This window comes from Osmerus mordax, chromosome 13 (genome assembly GCF_038355195.1).
Source record: "Osmerus mordax isolate fOsmMor3 chromosome 13, fOsmMor3.pri, whole genome shotgun sequence".
Classification (NCBI taxonomy): domain Eukaryota; kingdom Metazoa; phylum Chordata; class Actinopteri; order Osmeriformes; family Osmeridae; genus Osmerus; species Osmerus mordax.
Window position 1 is genome coordinate 2,987,315 of NC_090062.1, and position 26,760 is coordinate 3,014,074.

Here is a 26,760-nt window from a genome sequence, read left to right on the forward strand (position 1 = left end):
ATGTTTACACGGTAAAACTATGAAATGTTCCCAACAATTTACCCAGCAGCCCATGAAATCCACAGTCAAACATCACCTACAGTGAGCTATGGGGAGGGGGGTGGGGGGACATCCATCTATAAAGCTCCAGGGGAGATAACTTAAGAGCTAACTTCTAAAAATAGCCTGTGGCGTCAAAAGGCTCCAGATTTCAAACCATTTCCTCTCAATTTGGAAGTGAGTGCTTGTTGACTCTTCTGATAACATATGTGGGAACAGATAAATATTTGGCATCAACATACTGGCATTCAGGCATGAGTTAACGCAGCAAATTCCGTGGGTCTCGGAGGCAGCGATCCATTGGCTTGTCGAGCACAACTCTCTGCGCTCGCAAACACACACACACCGATCTTGTCCAGCGACCTCCCATTCAGAGTCTCGGGTGTGCGGGGTGTGTCGAGTTGCACCTGGAGCATGCAGAGCTGGAGATGCCCTTCAGCCTCTCCTCTGGGAGCCAGACCAAGACGCCTCCAGTATCAGCAAAGACGACTTTGCTCCCAATCCAATTAATGCCAAAGGTGTCCCCTGGAGAAATGCGTCTCCTCTTTATCCCATCCACGTATCCTACCTCCCAGGGCAGTCAGGAGCAACAACAGACAAGCCCCACGGGCTCTCTACATGTCCCGGCCAGGGACATGGGCAGATGTTTAGCACGTTTTATGGGGGTTCTTAGCGGGGGGAAATTGCGTGAGGAGAACATGCAAACTCCACGCAGAAGAGGCCCTGCGCACTGACAGACATGGGCAGGAGTCAAACTCGGAACATTCTTTTTGCGAGGCGGCAGTGTAAAACGGTACCATCATGCCACCAGAACTACCCCCCCAACTTCCCAAATATACCTAGAGGTTTACAAGCAAGCCTTACGGCCTAATACTACGCAAAACAAATCATACCAGCTTAGGAAGAGTAACTAAGCACCTTACGGAAAGAAAAAAAAGAAAAATACAATGGATTTGCGAAGGCGGGAAGCAAAGAAAATAGGACAATCCGAAAGTGCCATTTGTTCTGCTTAGACTGAGAAGTAACAGGTGACCCGCGAAGAAAGAATAAAAACACAGGAAATTGAAATTGCACAACCATTATGGTGCACTGGAATGTCTGTCTCGTTTACCCCCCCCCCCCCCCCCCCGCCCCCAACAGACATTAGACACACAGCATAGCCTGAAAGCCCTGAAATACCTTCCGCACATAATCTACTGTTGGGAAATGGCTGTGGCACAGGGCAGATGAGTGGGTGGGACAATAGTACACAGAGCGAGAGGGGACTGTCAGCTTTAACAGGAATTCCCCACCTCTCGCATCGGGATCAGGCCTTCCCAGAATCCAGAGGGGCTAGAGAATGATGGGTTATCTAAAACGGCTACAGCCAGGGGACAGCAGACCGTGTCGGTGATCATTGGATGGACGACGTAACATAGCTTTAGCAGCAGAAGTGCTCTTTGAACGAGGGCCTGGCAGTGAGTGAGGAAGCTGTAAGCCTATCCTGAAACCTAACCACGTCTCCTAATCTGCCACTGGAAACGCCTCTAGCAGCCATAATTTACACCTCTAAATATTTTACGTCTTAGTTGAAGAGAGAGAAGAAAAAAAAGTGTGTCTGGCGCTTTGGGTGTGAGATCAGAGAGAGGCTTACTGGTCTCACGGTGGGGCAGAGAGAGTGTGGGAGGAGAGTGGACTCAACACTGGGCCTTCTCCAATATTGTGACCAGGGGAAGTACCAGGTCATGTAAAAAGTCATCTTTCACTCTTCCTGGGCACTTGTAATTTCTAATGCAGTCCCCACACAGACATGAGAGCTGGGCCCTGAGCCAGTTGCTCCTGAAACAAAAGGTTCTGAAACACGAGCCCTCTGTAATCAATTCAAGTCACATGAGACCACAGACTGCATGTTAACTAAATCACATTTGGCATTTAACAATGCTGATAAAAGCTAAGCTAGAGAAAACAATGAGCATGGAACTAGCATCCTCATCACTGGCTTGTCAACCAACCAGGAAGACAAACGTTGGCTTGATCTTTATGAGGGCTATTGGCGTATTGGCCAAAAAGAAGGCTGAGGCACATTAAGCTCATTCATCATTGCAACATTCACCTGTTTGGTTTGAGGACAAGATTAGTGATAGCAACAACAGCCCTTCAAGGGAAACGAGTATGTTGATGTTCCAATCAGGATATGTTGCTAGGGGTTCTGAAGGTTAAACTACTCATGGAGAGAACAGGTAGAGACTAAACAAAGTCACGAGTATGCAGTAAACACACAAGGACGTAGCATTCGGACCTGGGGCTGATTAGTGTTTTAACTGCAGTTTGGTTAGTGTTAACCATTACCCCCTGAGACTTTTACAAGGAAGTTGTGAAGGCAAGCTGATACGACTTTCAGAGGCCTTCCTGCCTTGGTTGCATAGTAAAAAAGATTTAAAGATACATCAGTTAGGTAACCGAGCTTAACCTAAAACCTGTTTTAAAGTACTGTGAATTGACGAGCCTGGAATGGCGGTCCAAGGCTAGGCAGATCCAGTGTCATAGCTCAAAACAAGTCTGCACACTTTTTGCATTTGTCTGCTCATGTCATAACTCAAGAGGGTTGACAACGGGGCTCCAGTCATTAACACTATCGCATGATCAGATCACAGGAGAAAAGGTGCTGAAGAACCCGTTTGGCTCTCTCCTTGTGCCAAACCATTTACATAACCAGAATCAGAATCAGAATGGGATATATTCGCCATGAAAGTTTGCACAGACAAGGAATTTGCTTTGGCAGGAAGGTGCATACAATAAACATATACCTAAAATGTAAATATGTGGACTAACTATACTAAGGGTACATAAACTAGCAGTACTAAGTGGGATTAAAATATAATTAAATATTCAATAAAATAAAATATAAGTTGCCGTAAATTACAATATAAAAATACAAAAATACAAATATTACAAAAAATACAAATGTACAAGATACCATGTTGTAATGCAGTGCAAAAAGCAGTGTGTTTTGAGCAAGAAGTCATTAGAGTCATTAACGACAAGACATCTCATGGAGTCAGATGGCTGAGCGGTTAGGGAATCGGGATATTACTCAGAAGGTTGCCGGTTTAATTTCCGGCAGTGCGAAAAATGACGTTGTGTCCTTGGGCAAGGCACTTCACCCTACTTGCCTCGGGGAGGGGAATGTCCCTGTGCTTACTGTAAGTCGCTCTGGATAAGAGCGTCTGCAAAATGACTAAATGTAAGACAACATTGTACATGACCACAAGACAACTACAGACAGATAAGTCAAACTATAATTGACTGAAGATGCATTTAAAACCAGTTAGACAAAGCATGATGGAAGTGTCTTGTAGGCTACTTGATATAAAGAAATATTGTTGAACACTGGGTGGCATCAAAAGTCCAGTCCCTCGTGGGTTTTAACCTTCTTCTTGAGAAGCCTTTATTCTGAAGGCTACACGCGATTACGTCAACACCAACACACACCGCTTCATCAGGAACATTCATCAGGAATGCGCTGAATTCTCACTTGCAAGTGGATCCACACATTTGAGGCCTACATGCAGCCCGCTCGACCCACCCACACACTGAAACATGTGGTGGCTTCACAAACATGGAGGAGTAAAACATGGACTAGGCTAACTGGCTGGCTGCTTTTGTCTGGAGTGGCAGTTCTACCAGGGTAGCATACCTGCCACAATATTTAAACACCTGATATGGGATACAAAGGAATCCGATTCTGCATTCCTGGGCATGAGCTCTGGTCATTAACAAAACTGTATGTTATACCAAAGCAGAGTAGGAGAGATGTTGAAGAACTTGCCTGCGGCTACTTCAGCCCAGTCATATTAAATATAAACACAGAGGGGGGAAACTAAGTTGGCTAAGACAAAGTCGAACCAACATCGAATTGGTGGACACTGGACATGGTGGTAAGAGTGGTTGAATCAAGTCTGAGGTAATCTAGCACAGAAAGTGGATACATGTAACATTAATTCAAACCAGAAGCAGCAAGGTGTCTGTTTTCCATGGAGAAGCAATGGGATGTTAGGTGGGGCCAATATAGCAGGCCCTTCTAACAGTGTCTACAGTCACAAAGATTAAGCTATAAATTAAACAGAAGCAAACCAAAGCAGGTGGATTGAGGATCTACATTAGCCCTGAATAAACCTACGCCAGTCTGTCATCCACCCGTGTGTGGATTCCTGTACCTCTTTCAATAGAATCTCTTTCGGACTTGTTATAATATTTTGACAGTGTAACACACCTATATCATATGATCCCAACTCTGTGACAACTTCTCTATTATAACCTGCCTGGCTTCCAGGGCTTATTATAACCACATATCTGGCTACACTGACACGTCAACACGGTCATGCCAGCACCAAAAACACTTTCTAGTCTCGGAAGACCAAAATGATGAATGGGGAGACAGGTTTCCCACAGACGTGCACTCTGCACACCGTCACCACAACCAGGCGTCAGTAGAAGTCTGTGAAAGTGGGCAGCATGTAGCTTTGATTATTATAATGGTCAACTGTGTGTGGAAGCACAAAAAATGAGTGCTGGTTTGTTTTAGATTCTGGCCTCTCTCTAAAACCAGCCTAATCCTAAAGTTAAAAAGAGGAGGCCAGTAATCCTTCCTACTTTCTCTGTGGGAGCCTGCACATTGGGAGGTAGAAGTGCATACAGTCCTAGAATAATAAAAGTACAGTGAGTACAGGAACTCTGTTACAACAGGTAGGACATTATCACCAACGTAATAAAAGCAGATGACGCACAAACGGACTAAGACGAGCTTCGACAAAGACCTTTCCCAAATCATTCTGATCCCGATCAATTCATCTGTGTTTATTTGTTTTGTTTTCAGCCTTTCATCTTACATCATCCGAGATCTATGAGCATCCAAAGCAATTAGATATTTTTAAGCACACACCGTCCGGTTTGTTTAACATAACAGAGTCAATATTAATAGAGTGCAAACCCAGGTTTACACACAGAAAGCAGTCCGCTCCCCCTATGTTGGTTAATGATTGACTCTGTGAGCGGACATGGGTCAGGTTGGCGAGGTTAGATAGATCCATAGACATGGTTAAGATCTGTGGTCGAGTCTATCCAAGGTTGACCAAGCCATGTGACAACAAAAGGGACCTAAATCATTCTATAAATTACACACTGCACCAAAGGTCATATCTGGTACAGGACAGCACTGGATCCCATTCTGAACCCTCAAGTGTAGCCAAATGAAGCTGGGCAACGTAAGGAAGGCCCTCTCTACATTTCCACTGAACTTATTGATAGGCCTGTTACAGCTTCCTGTGCATGTAATATCTCTTTAAAGAGCGTTATTATCTCAGGGGAATGTTATCATTATGGTTAAGGATGTGAGCAGCCATATGATTGGCTCCATCACTGGGTTTTCATGGCAGTTCTGCAAGGGGCTCATTAGGTACTCCAAGAGGCCCACATAGGACCTCTCTAAACCAGGTGGGAACACGGAGGACGTGCAGGGGGTGACATACACACATTTAAAACTGCAGAGAACAGTTCAAGCAAAGCATTGAAACCAATTGAATGACTGCCCAAGTCTCAAATCAAAATCCAACAACCTGAACCTAGAGCATTTCCAAACTCAAGTGGAGCTCACACAAACTCTTTTGGATTAAAATTACGTAAGCAGCCTAGAGCGTACTGAAATTCGGACCTTTCCCCCAGTCATTCATTCCATTTGTCAAACCATCTATCAACATTGCCCTCTCTAACGATGTCTACCTATCTTTCCCTAATATAACATAGCCTATCTGCTAACATTAGGCTACACTTGGAATGGTCTTCGTGAGCTCTCCTGATAATAGGAAACCCTCGGCCCAATCCGAGGTTCCATTATGGCAGCTCTGCACTACACTACTAACCAGAGAAAAGTGCCTTCTGCATGAAGATTTTCTAACAGTGTTTATTCAGCTATATAAGGCTATTCTGTGCAGCCTGTCTCTGTTAGCATAGAAACTGCAATCAGTCAGGTAGACAATGAGAGGATTAAGAGACACCAACTTACCTCACAACTTCAGCATGTTGGGAGTCGAAACTATACAAAAGCTGTTGTTTGATATTGAGGAGACCCTTGAAGAGGCTAGAAATTAAAATAGCTGAATGACAAGCAAATATATGGATTCCTTAAATGAGGCACTGATTAGAATTGTAGCAAAGTATTGGACAGAGTTACATTTCCCCTACAATACACTGATGATTATTACCCAGCCTAGATGTGACTTGATTGTAACTTGATGTGGATAACACCCCCCAAGTAGTACTGATTATAAGAGCTGCCTGGATATTGCACACAGGATATTGAATACATAGTTTGAGATATGGGGTATGTTTTAATAAAAATGGCATCTTCCATAAACATTCCCTTCTTAAAGCAGATTTGAGAGAGCTCAGGGTTCCCGTCATCAACTCAAGTCAACTTTTCCTGGGGAAGTTCATTTCTTCAGGCCTAGATGTTATACTCCAGTATTTGTGTTGCAGGTACAGTAGGCTATAGGCTAAATAAAGTGATAATTTCACTTGAAAATATACCATTTCACCTTAAAACATTGGCCAATAAAATGGGACCCTTTGGTTTCTGGCTTCTATGAGGAGATTAAATGGCAAATTGAATGAATTTAGATAGCAAATAACTAGACTAAGTAAAACTTTGTATCTTTACAAATGTTTGTTTACACAGATAATGTGGACATTCATGCCAGGCTGTATGTAAACAACTCCAATTCATGCCTTGGGAACACCAAAGGCAAACTTTCTGTCTCACATTCGCACCATCTACTTTCTGTATTACAATACTAACTTGTAAACAGTATAACAATAAATACATATAAATAATAAAAATTACCTTTATTAAATAATTGCCATATTTAAAATGTTGCCCATGCACCTCACCTATACAGTTTTGACAAGCAATGAGGTATTGCTATTATTTGTCCATTGCCTACGAATCGATTGTGAAATACATACCTCTCTAAGCCATATGGCATCTGTAACTACGTAGCAACAGAGGCTAAAAAACTAGCCTGGCTGGCGCGACCCATGTGACTCAGTCACAGCTTCACTACACATTTCAGAGTGACTTCGAAGGTTGACTGAAAACACCACGACTGTATTAACGAAACTCTCACGTGTCCTCAGTTTACAGTGCAGCTAGCTTCCCACCAACACAAACACCTACTTATATCCTTGTGAAAACAAGTAAAAGCACAATAAAGACATAAGGACAGTCACAGCTTAGCATGAAAATGAAGTATTACCTTTGGAATATAAGGATTTGGGGGAATTCAGGTCGAGGTCCGCGCTGAAAATGGATATGAAATCAGAGGGCATCGCAATGCCTCTGAAGAGGGGAAATCGGACACCCTCGGATATGAAACGTCGCTAAGAGACTAGCAGTAGATACCTGTTTGTCACAGACTTACTGTGATGGGAAAGTGTTGGCAATAAATTAAAAACGACAGTATACATTCGTATGTTACAAATGGTTTGTTAACTTAACTAGCATGTACACACTCCTATCTACTCAGCACCGTTATGCCTGGTGACAAGTGTTTTGTCCTTTTTTTTCTTCAGCACCACGCCTCCTCCAGTGACGCACACATGAACGGCGAACACACAACTGGGGGGGGGGGAATCAGATTGTCACGTGATTGAGAGCCTCAAAAATTTAAAACAGGCTCATACTGTAAAAGTGAACAGAACATTTGCAAAGGAAACTTGTTTACACAAGACAAACCAAGCATAACCTTTTCACTATTGATATCAATAACCACTTAGGTCAACTGATGGGATACCTTTTCCCAGGTACATCCTACCTGAGAAAATGTCTGAGTGGGACATACGCTTAGTTGTGAGAGCATATCCTGTAGTAGGTTTAACGGGTAATATGTGGATATAATATGTCGAAGTACTTGTAATTGTCTTGTCGCAGTGTAATATCACCCGAACCCTCTCTCATTGATCTTGCCTTATTTTCTGAATATCTGGACATCCCTTACCCTTTCACCCACCTAATGTCTCCTGAAACAGGCCTACCTGTCACTAACCACAGTCCAAATCAAATTAGATTTAATGTTAATAGACTAAACTAATTATGAACAATAAATTATTTTCAGCTGTTCCAAGATCAAGCGCATAACAATTTTTAAAAACACATGCAAATTGAAAATATGCTTTAAACTATAACCCTGCATGTCCTTGGAATTTTATGTCTTTATTGGTACTCTTTGATTACTACTTGATAACACTCCCTCCTGCCTTTACCTTTCATCCCATTTTTTGTCACACCTCAACTCACAGAAGACTTATTATTTGTCTATCGGTCTTCAGAATGACTTTATTAGACATCTGCATTCGTTTACCATTCCCAAGAGAGTATTAGGATTTGCAAAGGACAGATTAATATGAACTCTGACGTGACATGTTAAATGTTTTAACTATGCAAGGAAAACTTTAGTAAAGGATTGCTGGGAGCGTAGGGTAGCCGACAATTATGTAAAAGTAAAAAAACAGATTCAGAAATAGAAGTAGATCCATTCAATCTTATTCACAAGTAGAACATTTTAAGACACGTTTTAAAAAGATTTAGACTAAGAATAACCATTTTCATAGTCTGTGGATTTTACAGCCCTCTAGCGTTGGACATAGGCTAAATAGAAGTTGAAACACATAGTTTTAATGTTGATGATAATAAACACTTACAACTGAACAATGCTTGTATTAAGGTGACCATTTTGTTCAAATTACAAGCACTTATTTTGTTTAATGTCAATGATAAATTCGGATGTTTTGAATTGGTTTCTTTAAACTGCAAAACTGCAGCGCACTGTAATCCCAGTGAACGCAATCATTAGTCACGTGGTAATGACGCAGATTCTGCGACAGAAACACTAACAGTGGCTAGCTAGTGAAGTTGCATTGCTCTTAGAAAATCAGTTTTTCTCAACATTTTTATAATTTTACGATCAACATGCCGGATTTGGCTGTAGAAAACGTTGTTGTCCATCCTTTAGTTCTTTTGAGTGTGGTAGACCACTTTAACAGGTGAGATATGCTGAATGCGCCTTTCAACACGAAATGTGTGGACTCATTGTCTGACGGCGGCTAGCAACACTGCACTGTAGCACACTACGAAAACTAACATTACACAGCAATTGGTTTATGTGATAGCCTTTAGCTCGACTAGTCTTGCCAGCATCTAATTATTAGCTATCATGACTCACATTTTTATATTTTCTTTTTTCTTTTTTGACCAGAATCGGTAAAATTGGAAGTCAGAAGAGGGTTGTGGGTGTGCTCCTTGGCTCATGGCATAAGAAGGTTCTTGATGTGTCAAACAGCTTTGCAGGTATGCAATTAACAGCTCTCAGATGTGTTAGTTTCCATATCCTACCTCGTGTGTCTCCTGTATTTAGGTTATCAACAGAGACCTTTTTAAAAACGTCTTACTATTGCCCACCTTGCAGTACCATTTGACGAAGATGACAAGGACGATTCTGTTTGGTTCCTGGATCACGACTACTTGGAAAACATGTACGGGATGTTTAAGAAAGTTAATGGTAAGGGCTATTCAAAAATATTACACTTATAATTAAAATAGTTTCAATTGAAATTGGTATGATCTTCTTGTTTCTTGATTAGAATCAGAACATTTAAATAGCTATTTAAATTGTGTGCTTCTTATTCCTATTTTAGCAAGGGAAAGAATAGTTGGATGGTATCACACTGGCCCAAAACTACATAAGAATGACATCGCCATCAATGAACTAATAAAGCAATACTGTACAAACTCTGTAAGTAGTGCATTTTTTATCATCCATGTCAAGATTATGACATATTGCGTGTTCATTTTTGCTTTTGTTGTTTCCAGGTCCTTGTCATAATCGATGTAAAACCCAAAGACTTGGGTCTACCAACGGAGGCCTACATATCTGTGGAGGAAGTGCATGATGTATGGTTTTAATCATCACGAGGACTGGCAGTAGAATGCATGCCCTTTTAATGTATTCCTATGGTTAGGTTGACCAAACACTGGAACTGTACTTTAAGATTACATAAAAAAATTGCTATATCTGCTTCCTAACTACTGTACGTGTTCTCAGGATGGCACCCCGACATCAAAGACATTTGAACACGTGACCAGTGAAATTGGTGCTGAGGAGGCTGAGGAAGTGGGTGTCGAGCATTTACTTAGGTAACACACCTCCACAACCAGTGTTGAAATTATGGTCCACTCAGACACTTTGCTGAATATAATGAATGCAAAATCAATGTGTAAATTATTTTGATTTAATTTTTCTTCTCTGTGCACAGGGACATCAAGGACACCACTGTTGGCACCCTGTCTCAGCGCATCACCAACCAGGTCCACGGCTTAAAGGGACTTAACTGCAAGTTACTGGATATCAAAAGTTATCTTGAGAAAGTGACCACGGGCAAGCTACCCATCAACCACCAGATCATCTACCATCTGCAGGATGTCTTCAACTTGCTACCAGATGTCAATCTGCAGGAGTTCATTAAGGCCTTCTACCTTAAGACTAACGACCAGATGCTGGTGGTCTACCTGGCCTCCCTCATCCGCTCTGTTGTTGCCCTCCACAACCTCATTAACAACAAGATTGCCAACAGAGATGCTGAAAGGAAGGAGGGTCAGGAGAAAGATGACAGCAAGAAGGAAAAGAAAGAGGACAAGGAAAAAGAGAAGGAGAAGGGCGATGCCAAGAAAGATGACAAAAAGGAGAAGAAATGAGCATGCCCTGCCAGTTTGGACTGATCTAACTATGTTGTTTATGGTGGAGATTACGTTTGTATTTGTTTACCCCTTTTGTTTTTGTATACAGGACACTGTATTTATCTTTTTGGGGGGGAAAAGAAGAACCCTCATATTTTATTTAGAATTAAAGACGGAATGGGATATATTTTGGTTTGGTGGTGAATCTTTTCAAAATACAATGAAGCCTGAGCTCGATTTATACATTAACACCCAATAGTCTCCCCAAAAAACATGGGTGGAACATTATGCAAACACAAAAAGTATATTTTTAAACATCAATTCATTCTATATATGCATACTTACATTTTGATAAATGTATTAAATATGTTTATATTCTGTCTATAAAGAGATAGTGGAGGGTTCTTTGTTGATGGCAGGGGCAGTGGTATACTTCTCTCCAAGGTTTTTCTGGCCCTGCTTGCACCTGATCCCTAACAAACCACAGAGCTTCATCAGCATCAGGTCCACGATCTCCTCCTCTTCAGAGGGCTGGGAAACACACAAGACAACTCTGAAGACAATTCACTTTTTAAACTGTTATACTTTAAATTGGTGGTAGGGTTTTGAAAGGGCCACTTGATACACTAAGATAAGATAGCTACTACCTTGTGATGTTTCTGCTCTTCACTGAAAGCCACCAGGATGACTGAGATGAAAAGGTTCAGCACCACAAAGGTCATGAACACGATGCAGGAGCCAATGAGGAACCCACCCAAAACTGGATTATAATCCAGAACCTGGATTACAAAAAAACTATTCAGACCACCAACAGAAGAACATTTCATCACTAACACCTCAGTAGTAGCTGTTATCAATCTTATGCTTAACCAACCTCATCATAGTTGAAGATGCCCAGCTGCAAGCTGACCATGTTATGAGCAGCTTCCATGAGGGTCTTATATGATGACAGCCTCCAGCCACACAGCAAATTAAACTGGAGAGAAAAATCATTCAATCAGTTGAAATAAGAATTGGTTATACGATATCCTTATGTACAAGTTGTACAACCTCATGTACACAACCAAGGTCACCCATACAACGATAGAGTAGGCAAGAGTCATGATGGTGATGACCACCAGGAAGCCTGAGATGTCAGTCCAGGCCCTCTGCAGTGTGACTGTGATCATGTGCAGCTTGGAGTTGAGTCTCATCAGATGCCAGAGCTTGACTGTCGCCAGCAGCACCAGGAAGGCTATCACATAGCCCAACACAGCATCAGCAGTCGCTGTGGCATGGAAACTGGCAAACCTGCAAAGTGAGAAGAGGGAGTTTGTACTTATAATTCAATCAGGTCTCACAGGTGTCACATTAAACATTCAGATAATAGAAAGTCTACTATTTAACAGTAACATCCAGAGCTTCTTCCAGTGATGACTGAGACTTCTTCAAATTACCTCATTAGGAGTTTAACTCCTCTTGCCAGTATCATGCCTAACGAAAATATATGCCTAACCATGGGATCATAGTTATGAGTTATGATAGTTATGAACTAACTCGTCTTTGTGGTCGTGGTAGTAGGCCATGTCCCTGTTTCCTAGAAGAGTCCTCTTGATAAAGACAGACAGAGCGCTCCAGCTCAGGACGATGATAGCCAGCTCCACCAGGTTAAACTTGCTCCTGAAGTAACCCCACTTGTGCTGCTTCATCAGCTTGCCCTGTGAGGAGGCCAGATAAGTGTTCCACTACTGTACCACAGCAGTACAAAAATATTACCAAAAGTATATGTTTGACATTAGCTTGTGCTTCAGTCACTCACCTGAACAAACATATAATACAGGATGAAGAGAAAGTAGACGACCTCAGAGGCCATAACAAAGATGTGAAGACCACCAGTCGATTGGTAAAGACGAACACTCTGCAGCTCACTGCGGAACTGGAACGCCCCTGAAAGATGACATGTACAGTAAACCACCTTTGTTAATGTGAAAACCACATGACAAGGTCATGTGCTTCTCTCAGACACAGTCACTCACCTACGGCAGTGGTCTCCAGCATGAGAGTGGCAATGCAGAAGAGGTTGACATTAGCATTATACACAGTGAATTCTATGAAGACTGCCCGGGTGTACATGTCAATCCAGGTGCTGTCAAACAAGAACTGAATGGTTCTGTAGAAACAAGGATATAGCAAGGATGAAACCACACTTCATGGTTGTCTTTACACTTAACAGGGAGTAGTACTTTAGTACAAAAAACTCTGTACCTGCTGGCATTGTATGAGTCTGGGCCCAGTTCCTCCACAAAGCCGCCTCCTCTGTAGAGAACCAAACTACCCCAGACAGGATATGACCTCAGTCGGGCCTGGCTCTGGTACTTCCATGGGCTGTGAAGGCTCACTGAGGAGTTGTCCCCCACAGAGCGGTTCCAGCCGGGCCCATATGAGCCCATGTCCTCCACCTCCCATGAGTAGGGAGCATGACAGTCAGGCACAGACTGGCGCATGGAGCGGGGAACACGGCACGAGTTCTTCTGTACCCTCACCTGGCGAAGGCGGGCATTACCCACCAGCTTGGAGTTCCCATCTGTGATGAAACCTATTCCAGGCAAGGACATTATGCTCAGGACACTGCTCTGTTCCCATATGGCATTTGCTATAGCTTTTCAGTTGAATATTTTACTTTATAACAGAAAATGTTACCTGGATATTCTCCAAACAGGTTGTTTAGTAGAGAGGTGTTTGCCCAGGTGAACACATCACCAGGACTCATGTTGTCAGAAATTCCTTGGGTGAAGCTCTGCTGGATGTGTCGAGTCAAGAAGTAAGCATTGGGATCCCTCTGGCCATAAGCCACCAGGAGTAACATCCACATAAACCCCATGTAGGCTTGAAAAAGAAACACAGAGTTAATCTTCAAGGGTTTTTTATCCACACAGATTGATGAAACATCAACATTTACATTTAGTCATTTAGCATACGCTCTTATCCAGAGCGACTTACAGTAAGTACAGGGACATTCCCCCCGAGGCAAGTAGGGTGAAGTGCCTTGCCCAAGGACACAACGTCAGTTGGCATGACCGGGAATCGAACTGGCAACTTTCGGATTACTAGCCCGATTCCCTCACCGCTCAGCCACCTGACTCACAACATCTACAATAAGAGGTCCCACTCACTTAGAATCTCCCTGATGAGAGCAAAGACCTTCTGTTCTTTCATCAAGTTGTTCCTCATTTTCTCAATGTCACTTGGAGGAGGGGGTTGGTAGAAGCTGCATGTGCTGTCCCTCCTGGCTGCCCGCATCGCACCAGCTTCATCTGGGGGTAGAAAAGGCCATGTTTTGGACCTCTTTGTAGTAGTTGTCAGATACTGTACTATATTGTTGTAGCCCTCTTAAAAATGTAGTCTCTTTAGTTAGCTGGGTTACAATTTTTTGTAACCCTGGTTACCATTGTTCTCTCTCATATACATTTATTATTTTCCCACCCCTAAGGATTCGTCAATATTTGGAATACATAGACAACGTCGGTGTCAAAATGTTCGTCTTGGTCCTGATTGCGTTGATTCTTTTTTATTTACGTTCCTTTGCACTGTTTAGGAGCTTACAACATTTTTGTGACAAAAAGTGCCTTGTGTGCACTAAGGGACCTCAGTGCTAGCCTAACGTCACAACGTCAGCACACGTTAGCAACAACGCATAGATACGCCGTTCTAGTATTACCCGGCGTCATGGAGCCGACCAGCTAAATAGTTATTTATTTAGCACTAGTGTTGCTACCTGCGTATACCTACAGCTGGCAGCTGTGCTCCGTTTTGCTCCTAGATTCAGACCTAGTCCTGGTAAATTGTAGAGCTATACTAGACTTCTGCTGTGTGGGAATCGCAGGAGCTAACCAGTCGAAGGGCGTACAAAAATACAGGGTGTTGATATTCAAACTGTTACTGTCTGGTAAGGGTTATCCATACAGTTTCAAGACCTGTTTACGTACTGTGAGGTATTTGATGAAGTTATATTCTACACAGAAAGAAGTGTTTTTTGTTGGGTAATTTGCACATTAAGTTAGGTATGTCTTTATAAGTCAACATTTTTCTAAGTTAATCCTTTGTTTTTGTAATGGGTTTCTAACTCTGTATTTCTGGGGAAAATTAACAGGGGGGTATATAGGAGTAGTGATTTACTTAGTGATTTACTCATCGTCGGGAGACACCAAGTGAAGGAACCTGGTGCTCCGCCCCAAAGGGCTTAGGTCAGTTATACTTAAGGGGGCTAGGAGCGCTACATTGTTAACTCAACTACCACAGGAGGGCATGGTTAAACCTGAAGATTAAGTACCTGGGTTTCTGAGAATTCCATCGACCTTAGGATCACCATATTCTTCCTGATCAACTTTCTTAAGCACAAGAGCAAAGAAGACAGCAAATCCCAGCACCTGTTTTGAAGAAATGCACATGAAACAACCCCGTCATATAAATGTAGGTAGATATAATGTAATTTATCATCGTGACCTAACGTGATGTGACTGACCTTAAGAGGTTGTGTGATCAAGAGGCTCTCAAAGAAAGACACAACCATAGAGATGAGCCAGCTGACTGAGCGCTCCTTCCCATAATGCAGCCCATATATCATAGTGAAGAATCCTGACACACCGCTAGTGGCTACCACCAGTATCCAGCCCACAAACACAAACCACCACGGCAGCCCTCCTGAACAGCACTTCCTCTTGCTGGTGTCCTCGTCGAGGCTCTCTGCTGGGCTGATGCTGCAAGCTGGTTGGTCCCCTCCAAGGCTGGAGGAAGAGAGCTGGGACTCCAGCAATCCCTTCATGCCCTGGACCTGCTGCACAGCCCGCTGATAGCTGTGTGGGTTAGGGAAGCGAGAGGGTCCCAGTAGACTCAACTCCTTCTCAACATGGCGGAGCTGCCTGTACAGATACTGACTGTTGCTGCTCCGTTTTTGGCTCCTGTCCACAGTTTTCTCAGGGCTTCCACACAAGCTGCTGTCTGATATCACAAAGAACATCCTTAGCCTTAAACACAGACCACATACACTAAACGCAGATTCAATCATTTAATATTCATGAGTGAAGTTCAGGTGTCTCCAATCACCAGCAGGGAAAAGGCATTCCAATTAAATACTCTGGTCAAGTATAATCTACCGAAATGTTGACCAAAAAAGCTGTTACCTTGTAGTTCAACTGAACCTAAAGACAGAAGGAGAGATCCTTCTCTCTTGCAGACATCAGTGTAAAACTCTCCACCTGCACGGTTCTGCTGTCTGATAATGTCCTCCACCAGAGAGAGCAGAGTGTTGATGTCAGCCTGTCGTCCAGACCCCAGCTCCAACTCCAGACGAGGCATGGGGCTCTTCATGGCCTTGGAGAGAGACTGGGCTATCCTCTTGATGTCCTAAGAAAATGAACAAACGTGCTACCTGAATAAAACCTTCAGACTGACAGAAGGGTGAAGGAATGATCCAGATAACTCTACCTTGATGACAGTGTCTGGTGTGATGTCCTTGTGTTCCATCTGTGGAGAAGGAGGCTGTGATGGAGACACACGGCCAGTCTTCCCCTGCTTGGAGGCCTCTGTTTTGGGTTGACCAGGCTTCTTCTCTCGGGGGCGGGTGTTTCTGAAGATACTCACAATCAGCAGATTGATGGGGAACATGATGATAGAACTTTGAACTCCAATCATCACTTGTTGCCAGGTGAACTCAATGTGACCTTCAGAGTTACAGATATAGGGATAAATTAACAGAGAGCGTTAATCACTTTTAAGTCCAGACACGTTGTGGAGCACCAATTCCGTGGATAATATCTTACCCAGGTCCATTGTTTGTTCAGAGGGGTCAGTCGGGATGCCATAGAACATGATATTGGTCAACATGGTGCAGAGCAGCAGAGAAAAACAGCATGATACTCGCTGCACACATGTGAAGGTGCTGTTTGGAGGACGGCTGATCACAGAGAACCAGATGTGACCATCACGGAAGTCTTTGGCTGTCTTCATGAAGAACAGGTTACTGAAAAGATGCAGTATACAATCGAAATTAACTGTACTTAAATACATCATGGAGGAGGGTTCTTAGATCAATTACAGGATGGTCCTTTTCATCTCACCTAAATCTCTTTAGATCCATTTCAGTGGCAACAGGGAAGGATCTATCTAGAAGGCAGTCTCCCATATCGATGGCAAGCCAGGAGTTACAGAGGAAGTGCCACTTCTGCCCAGTTTGTAAATCTTGCACCATTACTTTGTTTACGTACCTGCAGGAAAACATGATTTCATCTCAGCATCCGGAAAATATCTGCATATACCCCGCCTCCCCCCCCCCCGACGAGCTTTCACAAGCTTAATTTTTATATAAAATATACAGATATATTAGTTGTAAAAATTACAGCTAATAAACGGACCCATCTGCAACCGACGCAAGCAAGTACACCCTACCCTCTCCTTAAAATTATTATTTTCCCACCCCTAAGGATCCGTCAATATTTGGACTACATAGACAACACCGGTGTGAAAAGGTTCGTCTTGGTAGGGATTGCATTGCCTCTATTGGGATTTACATTCCGTTGCACGGTTTAGGCTTGAATAAAGTTTTGTAGCAAAAAGTGCCTTCTGTGCACCAAGGGACCTCAGTGTTAGCCTAAAGTCACAATGTCAGCACACATCAGAATGTCAGCACACGTTAGCAACGACGCAGTTCTAGTAAGACAGACAGTGATATCAGTGAGACCTCAGCATTAGTACCGTAGCTAAAAGTCTAGGAAAGTTGAGGTTACTTTTCGCTAGGTACATACGAACATGTAGGTAGACAAGTTGGTTCCCCTTCGTTCTTTTGGTGAGCAGTCTCACGAGCCCTACTTACCCGGCGTCATGGAGCCGACCAGCTAAATAGTTATTTAGCACTAGCTTTGCTACCTGCTACAGCTGGCAACTCCGTTTTGCTTCTAGATTCAGACCTATCCCCGGTAAATTGTAGCGCTAGCTAACTACTAGACTTCTGCTGTGTGGTAATTGCAGGAACTAACCAGTCGAAGGGCATACAAAAATACAGGGTGTTGATATTCACAGCCTGGAAACATACCCAGCTGCAACCGATGCAAGCACACCCCACAATTTCCCCAGAAATGGTACCCTCTCTAGTTATTATTATAGTTGTTATTATTATTGTTGTTATATTGTAATACACCATAAGAGTATGTGTGAATGTATTGGTTCCTCTCTTCATTCAACAACATGTGAGTTTCCTGCCCATTCCCTACCAGCTCGGGTGTTCTCCAGAGTTGTCGTGCCACACCCTGATGCTCTGCAGCTCCCCCAGGGAGAAGGGGGTGGTCAGCAGGAAGGTGTCTACTGCACCCCTCTCAAACACAGGTTTGTCAGGGTCAGTGAGGTGGTGGGGCTCACTCTCCCCCTCTGTGCCCAGCAGAGTCACGGTTACCTGGAAATGGGAAATAGGTTACCTAGAGGTAGCTGAAGCTGTTGTGGCACCCTGTGTTGTCGTTGTTGTTGTTGTTGTGGGGGCTGGACTCTGAAGCTGTCTGACCTGAGCTGAGCTGGAGGCACCACGTCGATGTCCTGTGCTGATGTTCAGCATGTAGCCATACTCAGCCAAAGGGTCGTTGTCCTCCAGTACTGTTACCTTTACCTGGACACAATTTGAGGGTATCTTACACACATACAAACACTGAAAAAGTAACATTGCCACATCAACAATGGTGTTTCTGATTTATGTTTTTTTTTTTTTACAAAATGGCCTAAGTGGCTTTTTGAGAGAGACCTTGGCAGTATCCTTGATGTCTTTCCTGCGTGCCCACACGACCACCAGGAGATAAGCTACAAAGATGGCGCCCACAAAGCACACAACCACTGGGTTTTCAGTGAAGGTAGAGAAGAGCTCTGCGGTGCGAGACACATCCACAACGTTGGGCATGACGAAGAAAGAGCTTCCAAAGAAGGTCAGGTGGTTACATAGGCACTGAGTGACAAACGGGGTGGTGAGAGGGCCAACCTGGAAAGACCAGAGCCGGATCGGCCATCAGAATAAGACCAATATTGCTTACTTTGCGAGTTGCTCATTAGATGTGATGTACTTACCCTGCAGCCGGCCTCACTCCAAGCTGATTGAGACTCATTCCAATACTTGCACTGGGCAGCAATGGAGGTGACAGACACACTGGCATTTACTGATTTAACCCCTGCCTCCACAATGGGTTGCACCACAAGGTAGTGCTCCCCAACATGTCCTCCTCTATCACTGGGAGCCAGCACCCATATGTACCTCTCCTCTAAGAGAAACATGAGAACCAGATAAAAACCGTAAATGTCCCCATTGTTTCCAGAGGAGTATATGAGGGAGACAAAAGATTCTATCCTGTACCAACAATGTAGAATACCCTAGTAACAAACTATTAAGAAGATTTTACACATACTGTACCTCGTTTGCTACCCTGATGTGGCATCTGAGTCTTAGCTACATAATCCGCTGTGGTGGGGTAGTTCTTATCACCCAGGAACAGTTTAAAGGTCAAGTCCTCTGATGGCTCCATCCTCAGCACCAGCGTCACATCAGGTGAAGGAACGTTGATCTTCAGAGTGCTGTAGTTACTCAGGTTCAAGATTGTACTGTTCACCTGTTCTCCATCCAGCCTGGGCAATAATATCTGTGATTGAAAGGGAAGTATTTGACAAACAAGTGAGCTTCGTACACATTTGTATGATGCTTTAGGTGAGGTTTCCATAGTTTCATAAATAGTTTTCTATGAAAAGAGAGGTTGTTGAAATGTTCATACTATCAGGCAGTTCTACAATCTACCATCACATTTATGTGCATCTATCAATTGATAAAGACATTCTTCTGTATCGGAATCTTTATTATAAGACTATTCCAAACTGTTGATGCCTTGCAGGATTTATACTTTTCCATTTGAATCCAATATCATCTCAAACATGACACTGCGTCTACTGGTCCATGATTTCCAGTATGTATACAATAAAGTAAATGTTGTACATTCCAAACAATGTGTTCGTCGATTCAGTCATGATGACATGTCGTATTGCTCTGACCTCTATCTCCTCAGCCAAGTTCTCTATGGGAATGACTGAGCCATTTTCTTTGCTGATAGACATTGAGCCGACAACACCGCTGATGTTTCCTGCTTGACTCCAAGAGAATGGATTATTTGCCAAACTCAGCATCTGAAAAACAGACATCGAAAAGACCAATGGAGAATAATATTTACTACAGAACAAACTTCTCTCACAATCTTACCCGCACATCCACCGGTTCCTCCAGAGGAAGGACGTCAGCAGGGAGGGGAGGGAGGGAGAAGCTGGAGGAGGTGTTCTTCGGAACGATGATCGACTGCATTTGAAGGGTTTCTGGAGATGCTCTGGAAAGAGACACAATGAAAGGCATTACTACAGGTGGGTGTTCTGTATTTTAAACTTCCTATCCACACACTTTTCATACCTTTTAACATACACACTGATCTTAGCAGTGCGTATAATGGTCGGCCCCTCGTTGACCTTTTTTCCAATCAACAATACGCTCTGTACATACGCCAAGCTACTGACAATATAGTCCGAGATGGTTCTCTGTGAAAGACAGGTTGGGTATTTAAGAAGGGCAGTGCCAGTTCTACCATTTAAGTAATAAAGGTAAAAAAATACAATAATAGTTGCTTACATTTGAAGAGAACTCTAAAAGGTTGCTGGCCACCTGTACTATTGCAATTGCGGCATTCAACACATCCCCTCCATCTTCCTGACTGATGTTCATGGCGAGAAGGGAGGAGCTGAGGTCTGCCACTAGAGAACTTGCCTGTTTCTGAAGCACACGCACAACACAACTCACGAACTAGCGAGAACACAGTTTCACTGAACCATGGTTCATGAGGTCAAAGTGACAAAGTGATTGTTTGTATACATTGTATGTGTGGCTAGTGTGTTTTGTTTTTGTGCAATTAGACATATTTTTCAGGCGTACCTGGGCTTTGGTAGTGAGCTCACTGCCCTGTTTGGTGAGTCCTGAGACTGCTCTGGCTGTCACCTGCACACTCAGCGGGGTCCTGCAGGGGGCGACCTTCTCCTCTTCAGTAATTATGGTCAGCATCTGCTCTCTTAGCTTAGCAGAGAGATGTCTTTGTTAAAGAGACTTTGTGAAAGACCCGTTACTAAACATGGAAATGGGTGTAATGTGGACAGCAGTAGAAATTGTGATCGATCAAATCCACATCTGGGTGACCTCAACTTCAAACTAACCGAATTTTATAATAATTTCTGTCCAGCATACATTGCGTCTTGTTTCACCATAACACAATATCTCATCTCTCCTACACTCTCACCTTTTCCCTGCCTTCCTTCTGCTCGTCGTCGTTGTTCTCGTTCAGCATGTCAGACACAGACTGGAACATCTGTCCCAGGTTCTCTCCAGAGAGCAGCCCCTGCTGCTGCAGCTGGGCGACAGAGTCCACCACCGCAGACTGGAGCTCCTGCACTGTAGAGCTGGAGTCGGCCGGATGCACCTGCTCACACGACAACCAGAACAGTACTGATGACTCCACACAGCAACGTGGTAAAGCTGGAATGAGCATCGAGAGTAGACCCGAGGAAGAAGGAATACATACGAGTCGATCATGACAAACCTCAGTTGTGATGATAGTGTTCGTTTTGGTCTTTGTGATCTTGTCTGTGACTGTAGCAACTATCGATAGTTTGTAGTTGTTGATGCTTTCGCCAACGGGGAGGTAGACAGAGTTCACTTTGCTTACATCACTACAGCGGAGGTGCATATCTGGGACACGGAGGAAATTGTTTTGCTCTTTAGATCAAAGGCCTGATTGCTTTTATCTTAGTGAGAAAGTCCCCTGGATGAGAAATACTGCCACACTGAGATACTCACCACTGTCAGTCTGGAAACAGTACTGACAGTCCGTGCAAGAGGCTTGTGTGCAGGTGATATTGAAAGCACTGAGAACTGTGCCCTTTGAAGGGGAAATGCTACACCCAAAAGAGTTGGTAACAGTTACAGGGGAGGTGGTGATGGTTACAGGGGAATTAGTGGTTACGGGAGAGGTGGTGATGGTGATGGTTACGGGAGAGGTTGTGATGGTTACAGGAGAAGTGGTGATGGTTACAGGGGAGGGAGTGGTTACGGGAGAGGTTGTGATGGTTACAGGAGAAGTGGTGATGGTTACAGGGGAGGGAGTGGTTACGGGAGAGTTGGTGATGGTTACAGGGGAGGGAGTGGTTACGGGAGAGTTGGTGATGGTTACAGGGGAGGGAGTGGTTACAGGAGAGGTGGTTGTTGAACGTGGTATCTGGACAGTGTACTTGGTGTAGCCAGGAGTTGTCTTATCTAAGATGGAACAAGATATGACTGTCAAGGATAGTCACCCAATAATTACTTTTAGCTGACTGTATTAAAAACAATACCCACCATAAGCTACAATTACGATATTTTCAGATATGGCCTGGGCATTTTTTAGATTATTACTCATCAAATTGTATTGACTGACACCATTACTGTTCAGTATCAGGGGTTTTGTCCCTGCCTGTTCATGGCAGTCTTTGATGGGTCCCTGAAAGAAGAGTCACACATGTTACTTTGCTGGTTTTATGGTACTTAAAACACCACTCAATATATTTAGGTTTATGCAACATACTGTCAAAAACACAGTAATTTAAATAATGTTTTACTTTTCTATTTAGAAATTAAATACGGTATCTCGGACCCACCGCTAGATTTAAGGCACTATAAGGTCTGAAATCCTCGATACTCCAGACCACTGTGGGACAACTTGTACATTCCAGTCTCACCAAGACGTTTGTGTTTACATCCACTACGTCGCAATTAGTGAGACAACTGGAAAATGACAATACAAACAGTATATGTGACAATCATATCCTCAGGGATGCCTCAGAAAGTTTGAGGTTAGAACTCAATTACCCAACTTACATGATTCTGACTCCTGAGTATGCCTGTGGTGTGACGGTGATGCATTTAGAATCACTCTTCAACTGGTTATTACCGTTTCCATTACCATTGGCATTACCATTACCATTACCATTACCATTACCATTACCATTACTGTTCCATACAGTAAATGTATAAACATAATAAGAGAAAGGGTCTGGAAGACAGCTTGCCAGAATGTCCAAAGTCTGCACCATATCAACTTGTTGATCACATTTACAAGAAGTTTCTGTAGGAAACAAACGTGAAAAAAGACCATAGTTAACCATACCATTTCTGTTCAAGGAATACATATCTCTATTCATATACTGTAAACAAATGACTGTCTTTGACATTTGACATTCTCTTAGATTTTTGGTTTGACTAAGCTAAACCTGAACCTTTGTGAAAGGTTGTTTACTTTAGAGTGTTATGAATATTATTTTCTTACGGCATTGCCACGAATACAGTTTATTTCCTCCATTGATTCCATTGTTGCCAGTTAAACCAAGTGTGACACTATTACTGTAGTCAACAACAGTGGACGGAGTGACAGTAATAGACATGGTGGTCCTGGGAATTATAATATGGTCCTCCTTCTTCAGAAGGCATGAATAGAAATGTAGGATATGCATTAGTCACAACAATTTGTTTTAATTCAGTACTTCATTTTATTGCTATGTAGCCTGAGAGTGTGTTCAAATTCTGCAATAAATTATTGTACTTATTTTGAAAGTTTGAAAGACAAGGTTATACATTCATGAAAAAAGAAGAACATGTGATTCAATTTAGCATACTGTGATTCCATCCTCTTTATTTGAAGGTTCAAAATTGTTGTCACAGGTAGCGGTTATGTTCCATAATTCCACATCCACCTCCATATCTGAGAAGACATTCCAGGCTTTGAGTTTCACCTGGAAATCTCCTGTAACCCAAACATCCAGTCTTACTGCATGAAAAAATAGACTATCTGGAATGTGTTGCCTGTGTATGAGTATGATTACCTTGTACTGTTGGTGTGATGTTGTAAACTTGCAGACTGCTGTTGTGCATGTGTCTGGTCTCAGAGAAAGTCTTGTTGTCTCCAGTCACAGAGAACAGGAGCTGTGCTGGAGCTCCATGCTCCAGAGAGACACTGATGGGGAGGTGGGAGTCTGGACACTGGCCCTCCTCTAGCAGCAAGGAGGCCTGCAAGCCTCCCACTGGCTCCAGCAGGCACACCTGCAGCTCTGTGGACACTCCAGGGGTCGTGACCCCGTTGAACACCTTCAGGCTTAGCTGGTGGCAGCCAGACCCAAGCTGCTCCTGAACCTCTGGACCCACTGTAATGTTGTGGGGAATGATTCCTCTGACCACAGATGAGTGAGACACCAACATGTCCCCACTCTGGATTGTATAGGTCACATTTGTACCTGTTGACAGAAATGTTGTCTTACGCGTTCAAGATTTGGTCTTAAATTGGTCAATTTTGGATTGCGTGGGTTAAGGTAATACCCACCAGCTTCCACTTCTACCTGGATTAGCAATAGGCTCCCATAGAGACCTTTGCAGTTGGCGCCATCTGTTGAGTGGTTTGGGCTATAGCATTTGATGACACCAAACTCTCCGACGGGCTCCTGAATGGTGATGGTTTTCTGAACCGTAACATGCCATTCACTGGTACTACAATCCACCAAAACCAAATAGACTCCTGGATGGCTGTATTTATGAACCACACTGCTCTCTAACCTTATGGGAAAAATATACAGTAGTACCATTTATTTTTTCACATCTATTTGTGGGTGGTAAAAATAATTATAATGCTTTCAATGTAGCTAGACTGAGATGTTCCAACAAACTCATTTGTGTTGGGACTGAAAAGGTGTCCATCTCCAGCCCTCAGGGTGCAGGTGAGGTCGCCCTGGAATGGTTGGAGGAGCCATTTCACTGTGGCCGTGATGTTTTCATGGACCACCCCCTTCTTTCTCAGTGATAAACGCAGAGCTGTCAACCAGAGACTAAGTTAATGTCTATCTTGAGCCTTGAAACCCTTGTGTGTGAATGTTAGTGCGTGTGTGTGTGTGTGTGTGCTTCGGGTGTGGGTGTGGGGTCTGACCCTCTTTGCAGTGGTACTCCACAGACAGGTAGCTTCCAAGTCCAGGACAGGGTTCACCAAAAGAGGTCACATCTACAGTAGCCTGGCACACCTGCAGCCCATGACAATCTCCTGCAATGACACAGTTTTATAATCGATGAGTAAATGAGTTACACAGTCATATTCATTGTAGATGACTTACACAACTATCTATGCTTTTGGAATAACAATAATAATGAAAAATTGTTTTATCAGGGCAGACTAATGTTCATTAGTATTGTAAATTCTCTATATGTTTGCCATTCGTAGATTAAACACAAGCTTAAGAAAAAGCCTAAATGCTTTGGTCAATATTTGCGAGTGTGTTTGAATTCGATCAACTTCCACCAAAGCCAGTAATTTGAAAGGAAAGGATATCTAGTTGCTTTAATTTCAGTCTCTCAACCTGCTATTATCATCTCTGTGGTTATCAGGATTTTCTGTCTGACACAAATACATCTTTTGTGGTGCTTTGTCAACATTGCTTGCATAAGTGGAATTCAATTTCATGTTGGGCACATCTTTCTGAGCTCTTTCTTGGAGCTGTGTTTGTTTTACAATATTTACACGTCTGCTCCAGGGTTTCTGAATACAACAGGTTCTACAAAACTAAATGTACACCAGTCAGCTTTGTGATAGATGGTCTGATGTTTGCATCAGGAGACTGATATCTGAAATATCTGAAAGCTATATGATTAACTACGGCAAACACTGTTGTGTTGACTCCAGACCATAATGATCTCATCCACAGTTTCCTTATGCTGTAATGAACATGTAAACTAATAGTGGTCAAGGAAAGCATGTGAATGTGGTATAGATAGGCATGGATAAGATAAGTGTGGATGAAATGTATCATATTTACACAAACTTTTAACGAAGTGATTGAGATGTAACTTAACACACAATCAAACAAATATATTCTTTCAGACATAATACAAAATGCACCATTAAGTACCTGTTACTGAATCTACAACATCCATCCAGCTGCACTCTTCCTGTGTGGATGTGGGTGAAGGATTTGGGCTCAAACGGCAGTAATGAGCTGTTTTACGACCATAGAAGCTGTCATCAACCTCTATCACTTGACCAGAACCGCATTCCAGTGTGGCGTTGTGGTGTGCACATGCAATAGTGTGACCGGACTCTGTTAAAGGAAAATAAATGGGATTCAGCGATATGATGTTACTCTCTGTCTCATACTGTCCACACACAAACAAACAACAAAAAATACCAACCAAACTCGCAGACAAAGGTGAACTCCTGGCTGCAGTTGGCTGTGGCCTCCCACTGGAAGCCTGAGTTTCTGAGGATGTGGGCACAGCCGGCCCCTGGAGCTGGACTGCTCACCCAGTTAGAGTAGCTGACATCTGAGCCATCCAGCCACGACAGGGGCCCTGAGGAAAGTGGATAACCCCACAAAGAATAGTGTTCCCCTCTACACGATCCTAGTCATTCATCTGCAAATACACCATTGTGTGTCCTCTTACCTTCAGCAGCAGAAGAATCCAGAGTGAGGTTTGCGGAGGCCGGGGCGAGCCCCAACCACCAGTCCGTCTCAGACTCCAGGTGCTTCTGAAGGAACTGCTGGGTTTCCTCATTCTGGATGAATGCCAAGTGTCCTCCACCTCGCTCACACCAACCCTGAGCACTGAAGAAAGAACGCCGGAGACCCCCAAACTCATAACAGGAGCTATCAAAGCCCTGCTGGTGTTCTGGGCAGGCGAAAGCCTCACTCTCCTCCTCGGCACCCGATGGACAGAGAAGGAAGAGAGTGCTCAGTAGCAGCTGGGTGAAAGACATGCTCTCCATCTTGCCCTTCACCTGGACTGTGGGCGACCTGGAGGTGTACTCTATTTAAAGGAGAGTGACATCATCCAAGCCTTTCAGAACGACCTGTTCAGTCTC

General features: G+C 43.4%; 3 protein-coding genes across 5 annotated transcripts in view; 1 reads left to right on the forward strand and 2 right to left on the reverse strand.

The window, feature by feature from the left end:
* The window catches only part of nfat5b (nuclear factor of activated T cells 5b), a 33,511-nt gene extending 25,928 nt beyond the window's left edge, over window positions 1-7,583 (reverse strand). For all 3 annotated transcript variants that reach the window (XM_067248585.1, XM_067248584.1, XM_067248583.1), the window contains exon 1: window positions 7,329-7,583. In XM_067248585.1, the coding sequence (XP_067104686.1) occupies window positions 7,329-7,401 (73 nt within the window). In that variant the 5' untranslated portion in view covers window positions 7,402-7,583. The remainder of the gene's footprint in view (window positions 1-7,328) is intronic.
* A 1,369-nt stretch (window positions 7,584-8,952) lies between these two features.
* psmd7 (proteasome 26S subunit, non-ATPase 7) lies at window positions 8,953-10,991 on the forward strand. Its single transcript, XM_067248733.1, has 7 exons — window positions 8,953-9,114; window positions 9,327-9,418; window positions 9,537-9,629; window positions 9,766-9,863; window positions 9,941-10,021; window positions 10,173-10,264; window positions 10,384-10,991. Exons 1-7 carry the CDS (start codon window positions 9,041-9,043, stop codon window positions 10,820-10,822), a joined length of 969 nt encoding a protein of 322 aa, XP_067104834.1. The 5' UTR covers window positions 8,953-9,040; the 3' UTR covers window positions 10,823-10,991.
* LOC136955116 (polycystin-1-like protein 2) lies at window positions 10,992-26,664 on the reverse strand. Its single transcript, XM_067248731.1, has 41 exons — window positions 26,343-26,664; window positions 26,091-26,249; window positions 25,811-25,999; window positions 24,838-24,948; window positions 24,581-24,725; window positions 24,241-24,470; window positions 23,747-24,154; window positions 23,540-23,667; window positions 23,194-23,341; window positions 22,746-22,992; window positions 22,526-22,652; window positions 22,227-22,368; window positions 21,690-22,145; window positions 21,433-21,581; window positions 21,133-21,312; window positions 20,775-20,912; window positions 20,475-20,615; window positions 20,259-20,383; window positions 20,058-20,178; window positions 19,853-19,984; window positions 19,224-19,449; window positions 18,884-19,074; window positions 18,567-18,797; window positions 18,333-18,434; window positions 18,049-18,227; window positions 16,900-17,046; window positions 16,603-16,802; window positions 16,268-16,503; window positions 15,964-16,186; window positions 15,306-15,781; window positions 15,114-15,210; window positions 13,957-14,097; window positions 13,484-13,669; window positions 13,049-13,379; window positions 12,820-12,953; window positions 12,603-12,730; window positions 12,341-12,501; window positions 11,878-12,094; window positions 11,679-11,780; window positions 11,452-11,583; window positions 10,992-11,335 (listed from the first exon to the last, which is right to left on the reverse strand). The coding sequence occupies exons 1-41, from the start codon at window positions 26,662-26,664 to the stop codon at window positions 11,186-11,188; spliced, it is 7,788 nt and encodes a 2,595-aa protein (XP_067104832.1). The 3' UTR covers window positions 10,992-11,185.
* Between the last annotated feature and the right edge of the window lie 96 nt (window positions 26,665-26,760).